The sequence below is a fragment of the Xiphophorus hellerii genome, chromosome 15, assembly GCF_003331165.1.
Source record: "Xiphophorus hellerii strain 12219 chromosome 15, Xiphophorus_hellerii-4.1, whole genome shotgun sequence".
NCBI lineage: Eukaryota > Metazoa > Chordata > Actinopteri > Cyprinodontiformes > Poeciliidae > Xiphophorus > Xiphophorus hellerii.
Window position 1 is genome coordinate 14427320 of NC_045686.1, and position 8688 is coordinate 14436007.

Sequence of the window (8688 nt, forward strand, 5' to 3'; positions counted from 1 at the left end):
AAGGTATGACATCTTCTTACCAATTTAAAAGCTTTATTTCTTCCCCTTATAGCAATACTACATTGCTCATTCCACCATGGAGTAGACTTTTTATTTCCTCTTCCCTTTGATTTAGGAATTGAACTTTCAGCTGCATTAATAATGACAGACTTAATCTTTGAATAACACATCTCCACATCACAAAACAAATTCTCATCCAGATTATTAAATTGACTATCAACTAAATTTTTAAATAACTCCCAATTAGCGTTACTTAACTTCCATCTTGGAATCTGTCCTTCCTCTTCTTTTATCACTTCAGAACCAACTGAAACTAGAATAGGAAAATGATCACTGCCCATTGGAGAATCAATCACCTCCCAAGAAGTAATTCCAGCTAATGTATTTGAAACCAATGTTAGGTCTAAAACACTCTTTAAATTCCTACAACAATCATATCTAGTAGTGCTGCCATCATTAAGGCAAACCAGAGAATGTAACTCAAGAAATTCTTCAACAGTCAATCCATTTACATCTGTATTAAGACTCCCCCATAAAATATTATGAGAATTGAAATCACCACACCATACAGTCTTACCTACGTTTTGATCATTTACTTCATTGAGATTCTGAATGGACAACTTCTTGTTAGCATTATAAAAATTTATCACCGACATTTGGTCATTTTCTATCCAAATCTTAATAACTATTGATTCATAATTTTCCCCTATTGATTCCACTTTATATCTTATACTGTCTAGTACAAAAGTTGCTACTCCCCCTCCTTGTCTTTCTTTTCTATCATTCCTAATTGATGTATACCCAGAAATTTTGAAATCCAGATGAGGCTTAAGCCAGGTTTCTTGAATGCAAATCAGGTGAGGTTTAACTGTCAAATCTGAAATAAATTTCTTAAACTCTAGACCATTACTAATAAGACTTCTTGCATTCCACTGGAAAATAATTAACATAACGAAGAGGGGCCGCCACTGCATGATTGAGGTTGAGAAGATTGTGCCTCATTTAATTTTTTCTTTATTGATTCCCAATTAACATTTTTACAATCAAGATACTTTTGGGCTGCCTTCACTATTATTTGAATTTTTTCCGTTTTCCTTTGTGTTTGAGCAGTGCAGTTAACAACTTCTACCATGAACAATACAAAATCCTCCTTTGTCATGAGTAAAGTGTCACCTTTAATCTTAGAGCATTCTGAACAATTAGATCCTTCTTTTCCTCCTCCAGACACTTTCTTTGGGTATAATATTGATTGAACAGGAACTTTTTTCGTTGCTTCCGCATAAGTAATACCAGTAGTGACTCTGATTTTCTGAACTTCCTCAGCTCTTTTACTCGCTATGCATCCCCTAAATCCTGAACTATGCCCACCTCCACAATTACAACATTTCAGCGGAGCCCCTTCCTCACATTTCCCATACTCATGATCCCCAGCACATCTCCCACATTTCTGTTTCCCCTTACACACTGCCGCGACATGTCCAAATTTCTGGCATTTAAAGCACCGCAGCGGCGGAGGAATAAATGGTCGGACATCATAGCTCATATATCCCACAAACACTTTATCTGGCAGACTGTTCTCTTCAAATTTTAACATGATAGAAAAACTATCACTCCTCTCTCCATTTTTATTTCTTTTCAATCGTTTGGCTTCCACCACTTTCCCTCCTGAAACATTAGACTTGATCTCATCAACTGGTACATCAGGTGGAATCCCCGAAATGACTCCGCATACATACTTCTTGTCATCCAAAAGTCTTCCTCTCACATTCTCACCAAGGATTCTTTTTATATTCAGCGCCCTTTCTTTTTGTTTAATATCATTACAGATAATCAATAACGATCCATCTCTTAATATTTTAACAAATTTCACCTTTCCAACCAGTGAATTGATTTCTTTTGTCAGCTTTATTGGATTCCACTTACCAAAGGACACACCCTCTTTGACAAACTTCAGAACTATTTTAAATTCTGACATCGTAACAGTTTCTCCTTCAGCCTCGGAAACAGATGATTCTATTTGTTGTCTTTTAGCTTTTTGAATATGCCAAGGTCCTTCATTATCCACATCATCAGCACCCTCTTCCATTTCCGCAAAATCACTACCTGATACATTTCCCTCTGACATCCTTCCAACCATTCAGAAAGAAGAGGCACGATCAGACGATCGTGCCTCTTCCGCCTTTGCTCCTACCTCCCCATGTGATCGTTGTGGGTGTAGTGCTGTTTTGAACCAACAGAGGGCGCACTGAGTTTAGATTAGAATGGTGTGCATTGAGATATTAAAATACAAAGCTAGACAAGCTGTTCTTTAAGTGTAATATCTAATACGACATGAAGCTATGTATATGATTTGTGTATAATGTGCAGATATCAGAATCTTACTTTAAGGACTTTTAGGGTGCTTTGCAAAAATGTTCACAACTTTTTTTTTTTTACATTTTGTCACATTACAATCAAAAACTTCAAGCATTGTGGAGGGTTTTCTGTGCTTAGTCAACACAACATGGAGTATAAATCAAATTGAAGTAGGATGGAAACTCTTGCCCATGTAGCTTTCCAAAATAATTTTAATTCAGCCATCGTGAATTGAGAGCGTCTGCTTTAAGAGCAATACACAATTGTTACTAAAGTTTCCTAAATGGACTCAGGTTTGGACTTTAAATGGGCCACTCTAACTCATGCATATGCTTTGATCTGTCATTCTATTGTTCTTATGTGTATGCATGTTTAAAGTTGTTCTTTTGTGAAAAGGTGAATCTTCACCCCAAGTCTCAAGTTTTTTTGACACCTTGAAGAGACTTTTTCCTGGCCAAATTGGTGTATCCATCAATTTTCCCACAAATTCTGATAACGTTCCACCCCCATCCACCCATGCGCCACAGCATGATGCTGCCACCACTATGTTTCACTGTAACCACCGTCTATTCAGAGTGATGTGTATTACTTTTTTGTCACAGTAAGCATCTTGATCATAGGCGTTAAAAGCTTGAGAGTCATCCAACCAGTCCAATTGTCTTCCGTATGTTTGCAGCGCTCATGCCAAACAGGAAGCTGAACTTCTTTTGGCTTTCTTTTGATACTGACTTTCTTCCTGTAATTCTCTTTTTCACTCTCATTTCATCACCAAGCTTTCCTTTTATCTTCTCCTCAACTTCCCCCACCATAACCTGTCTGTGCTGTTTGTGCACTAACAAACCTGAGCTCTTCACTTCTCAGATGGAGAGTTGCTGCTAATCACGTGACTCCTGGAAGCAACTGATTTTAATGGGTTTTATGTAGGGGTATCATTTTGTGAAATAAAAAAAAAGTGCTTTAAAGATGACTACTTTTTTGAAAGGATTATTAGTAATATTTTTTGTTTGTTTGTTTTTGATTTTATGTTATATATTCAAGTTGTCCCGCTAAAGTCTTGATTCATTTTGGGTTGTTTATTTGTGGGTCTTTTGTTGTTGTTTTGTTTCTCTTTTTGTTTAGTTTTGTTTGTTTTTCTGTATGTGTTGTGAATATATAATTTATATGTTATGATACCTTTCTGAGGTTGATTGTATATGCTATATGAATAATAACAACAATAACAACAATACTACTACTACTACTACTACTACTACTACTACTAATAATAATAATAATAATAATAATAATAATAATAATAATAATACAAATAATAATAAACAAAAAATTGTGTTATTAGGCTTAAAGACCTTAAAAGAAATGCATGCCACATCAGATTTTAATTTGCAATGTACTGTAGTGTTGGTGTGCGACATAAAATCCCAATAAAACACAAAAGGGGGGAAGGTCTCCACATGTAGAGGGCATAAATTATAAATCATCATGTGCGATTTTAACTCTGACTTTGAAACGCAAGCTCGGCTAAACCTCTTTGTTCAGAGCTCTCTTGAAGCTCTCTATCTTCTTGGGAGTGTCTATGCAAATCGCAACCTGTCGGAGCAGAAGGTCGCAGTAAGAAAGGCGCCTCCCACACTTGTTGCTGCGCGTCGCGCCGAAGGAGCCGCGACCCTTCAGTCACAGCAGTAATGCGCGGCGTGGACACTCACAGGCGCTTTACTCTCTGCAGCGACACCCTGATTTGGAACCATAGCGAGCAGGCAGGTGGGAGGCAAAAGAGTTGGCGTGCCGAACTTTAATGCTCACCTCGACATGCCACCCCAAATGGATTACTTTTACCACGAGTCCCGAGTCCCTTCAGCTTGCGGGCTTACCCGGGAGGACGAGCTGGACCCCGATGTGATCAGCTGCATGCTGGTCGGAGACGGAGCGGTGGGGAAGACCAGCATGATCATCAGCTACATCTCCAACGGATACCCGGCGGAGTATCAGCAGACAGGGTTTGATGTGTTTTCTGGTGAGTTGTTTTGTTTGTTTGGGGTTTTTTTTCCCATTAAGAAATTTTTGGTCTGTTGTTGGAACTTATTGATTATGTTGCTGCTCTTCAACAGGTCAGGTCCAAGTGGAAGGGTCTCCAGTAAAAATTCAACTTCTGGACACAGCTGGACAGGTGAGATTCTTATTTTACATGTGTTTTCAGCAGTACTTCATACTGAAAGATGTAGATTTTGTTAATATTGTTTGAGACACTTAAAGTTACACTTTTAAAGAACCGTTTGGAACATTGTCTTTTCGTGGTTTAACAAGCAGTCAGTCAAATGCATAAGTAAACTAAGAAGCTGTGTAGGGCCTCCAAACCTATAGGGGACCCCAAAGAGCACACAAGTTGGGTTTGTGAATGTAGATACTTTTGTAAGGGTAACGCATCAGCCGTTTTGATGCGTTATCAATATATGGGAATCATTTTAAAGAAGTTATTGTTATAAATGAAGATGCACCAATCAGTCAGGCACAGATTGGAAATTGCCAGTTTTCTCTCGATCATCTTTGAACGGTGGTTGGCAGGTCAAAATAGAATATTTATATTTCTTCCACTCATTAAAGGCATCAAAAATAAGAACTTCAGCCACACATCAACCAACAACATTTATTTGAGTTTCATCAGAGCCAATTTTGAAGGAACATAATGCTTTGATACATAAACGGGACGTTCTTGTGATTCCTTTATTTTCAGTGGGATTCCAAGCCCATATCTCTACAAAACAAAATCTGCAGTACTTTTCAAAAAAATCTTTTTTTATGTTACAATTCTTAGACTTTATTCCAATTTTTTTTATCATCATGTCAGACCAAAGTTATTTGCCTTCTATGAAATTATTTGAATTATTTTCCAAAGAGAAGCTGGACAGCAAAATCCAATGGAAATGCAAGCTCGGATATTTTTACACATGCACATGATATCCTAACAGCTATAAGTATATGTGATTATTTGTTTGCTGAAGTTGCTTTATAACTTCAAAGCATAATACTGGTTACTTTTTTACGTGTAAAAAGCATAAAAGGTTTTTTAGGTTGATTTTTATCATTTCAAGGTGTGATGCATGAAAACCTTGACATCCTCTGTTGAAACCAGTTTGTGACTCAGTAGCAGGATTTCTCAATGAATTTTAATCTTTTCCGTTCACATCCAGTGAGTCAGTGCGTGCCGCTTCCTTCTAGAGATCTTGAGTGATACTAAAACAATTCTGTGTCTCTTTGTTTGCCACGCAGGAAGAGTTTGACGAGTTCCGAGCTCTGTCCTACGCCCATGCCGACGTCTTCCTCCTGTGCTTCAGCATGGTCGATCCCGACTCGTTCCACAACATCACCAAGAAGTGGGTGCCGGACATCCGGGCCCACAACGCGTCCTCGCCCATCATCCTCGTCGGGACTCAGCTGGACCGGCTGCTGGATGTCAACGTCCTCATCAACCTGGACAAGTGCAAAGTCAAGCCGGTCCTGAGCTCACGGGCCCGGAGCCTGGCGGACAAGATCCGGGCCACGGACTACATCGAGTGCTCGTCGCTGACGCAGAAGAACTTGAAGGAGGCGTTCGATGCGGCTATTTTTGCCGCCATTAAGAGCAAAACGCGCAAGGGGAAGAAAAGGAGGTTTTCCGACAGGCGCACCAAAGCTTTCTCGAGGTGCAGCTGGAAGAAGTTCTTCTGCTTCATCTGAACTCTTTTCAAATTCAGTTCTTTGAAGACTCTTTATTTATTTAATTCGTGTACCTCGTTGTCTTTTTATGCATTAGACTTGTGGCATCGTTTATCAGTAAAGTCGGCTTGTCTTTTCTTTGATGCCTAATATAGATGGAGAGGTGGACAGTACTATAAACTAACCAAGCGGATACAGGGACATTCCTAGCCTGTATTTGGTGTCACACCTACCAGACTTGCATATTCACATATTTGTTCCAAGTCAACAGGAGAAGCAGAGTTTGCACATGCTGTTTTTTGTGTGTCCACCACTCGTGCGGTGCACACGTCAGAGGGAGAGTACATTGAGCTGAGGCTTTGTGAGGTGCAGCTGCAGAGGCCAGACCAGTATGTTTTAAAAAAAAGAGAAAAAAACAAGCAAAACAGCGAATTTGCATGCTGTACTTTACTACTGGCTACAAACCGAAAGTGTCGGGACTCTGCGTCCCGGCTAATGGGTGTTGTTTTCTTACTTTTCTCTCAGCAATGACTTATTTTTATGTGCCGGCTACAATTAGGCGCCGCATTCTTACCTGTTCGTGAAAGCTTCCCCGGCTGGTTTGGTCAGGCTTTTTTTATTCTTCCAGGAAACCAGGTGACACACCTGCTGAGCCTGACATTTGTATTTTGATCCGATTTTTATGAATCACAACAAAAGCACACATATATATTTCATTTAAAGGAATAGTAATGTCACTCCCTTTTTAATCTTTTGGGTAAGACAAGATCTGATTCTTGTCTGAGGTGTAAAGTTTCAGCAGAGCAGACACCATTGGCTTTCTGTCTCTTCAATCTGCATCTGTAAAAGCAAAGCACTGCAGGAGTCTCCCCTCTCCTCCCCCTTCAAAAATCACCCGTCATTGTTTATTAGCTCAATACACTCCTGATCTCTGACGCCCAGTGAGCACAGGCAGAGAAAAGACTCAATAGCCTCGATCTGAATGTCGCTTTTCAACTTTATGCCTTTCAAAAAAAAAAAAAAAAAAACCTTTTGGAAAGTTTTGCACTCCAGTGTTATAATATGAGAAACATATATGTGTATATAAGTACAAGCTTTACTATGCTTCTTGTGGAAGTGAGGTTGATGTTTTTGTTTATTTTAAACAAGTGTGGATCCATGTTTACTGGCACCACATGTAGAAATGTGTGAAGCGCCTTAAAATGACTTCATTTTGTTTTGCAGTTGCATAATATTACACAAAAAACTCTACGCAGATCTCTTTTGCGACGTTTCTCACTTCCCTTTCATCCTCCTTAGTGTGCAAAGTTGCAAGATCGTCCAGCCTTGTTTGCCACAGTTCCAGATGTTTGATACTTTTTAATAAATGACTGCGGATATGGGCAGGCACAGACATGGCGCTGTTTTTCTGCTGCCATTTCCTGATTTATGAAGGTCAACAGTGGTCTGTTCTCTTGTCTTTCCCATTTTGAAGGAGGGATAAGAGAAATCGGCATTTAACGTTATATTTACCACCCAAGGAAACAGGAAGTCACGGATAACTTATTGACAGTCGATTGACGTTCTGACCACATAAAAAAAAAAAAAAATGAAGTAGTAGTGTTACAACGCATCACATGTTTTGTGTGTGTGTGTGGTTTGTTTTCTGAACTGCGGGCACATGAAATATAAAGATAAATGATGTCAAGCTAATGGATGGATTTTTGTGTGTGTATGTTTTTAGTGAGAAAATATGCAACTGCAATAAAATATTATTTCATCTTAAGGGCTTTTACACAGCTTTACCAGAGAGTTTATATTTATGTGGGGCTCTGGGTTTTAAAAGCTAACAAGCTTTAAAACTATGATTTGTTACATTTTTGGCATCACTGTCATCTCAAAACCATCCTGTTCCTTTTCTTTATATCTCAGATTGACATGATGAAAACAATAAACAAAAAGCTTTTTACAGTAAATCTGTGTGTCATTGATGTTGCAGATCAACTGTGCAGTTTGTAATTATCATGTCTGATGGCGATGACTGATACAAGACATACTCACCCTTTTTTTTCTACAGGTTTTGAGTTTCAGAAAACTATAAAGCTGACTGGTTTGTAGTTACCACACTAGGGATAAATCCCATTGTACTTCTTGGCCTTTAATCAAACATTTCTAAAGGTTAAAGTGAAGCAGCTGTTTTTGTGGCGTCACGGCTCCTAAAACAGGCAGTTTCTCAGGAGAGCATTTGAAAACAAAGTAACCAGGCTTGCAAATGTGCATTTTTAAGGCACAATCACCACTGTTATGTCTAATTTAACCCGTTCAGGATTTTTTTTTTTTTTTACAAAGTGTTTTTGTTAATTTTCTTAAGGCATAAAAATAAGGTAGGGGAAAAAAATGTGTTTACAAAAGAAAATAAAAGAAATTCCAGGATTTTTTCTAGATGATCAGTTGTAAGTTTCTCCAAATACAAAGTTGTTTTTTTGTAAAATACATTAGTACAGTAGTATTAGTCTTTAAGGGTTACTTGATGTCACGATATATATATATTTTTACCTGTACGAGTCCTCTACAGTAGAAAAAGGATATTCCTGAGTTGCTTTTTTGTCTGTCTGCCATATTGGATTTAACAAAAAAGGCCGGCACTTGACAGCGTATTGTATG

The 8688-nt window shown here is 38.5% G+C and overlaps 1 protein-coding gene across 1 annotated transcript; it reads left to right on the forward strand.

Annotated features, from left to right (window-relative positions):
- The first annotated feature begins 3969 nt into the window (after positions 1–3969).
- On the forward strand, positions 3970–8000 carry rhov (ras homolog family member V). The gene is made up of 3 exons (XM_032585913.1): positions 3970–4366; positions 4461–4519; positions 5620–8000. The coding sequence occupies exons 1-3, from the start codon at positions 4162–4164 to the stop codon at positions 6064–6066; spliced, it is 711 nt and encodes a 236-aa protein (XP_032441804.1). The 5' UTR covers positions 3970–4161; the 3' UTR covers positions 6067–8000.
- The last annotated feature ends 688 nt before the right edge of the window (positions 8001–8688 follow it).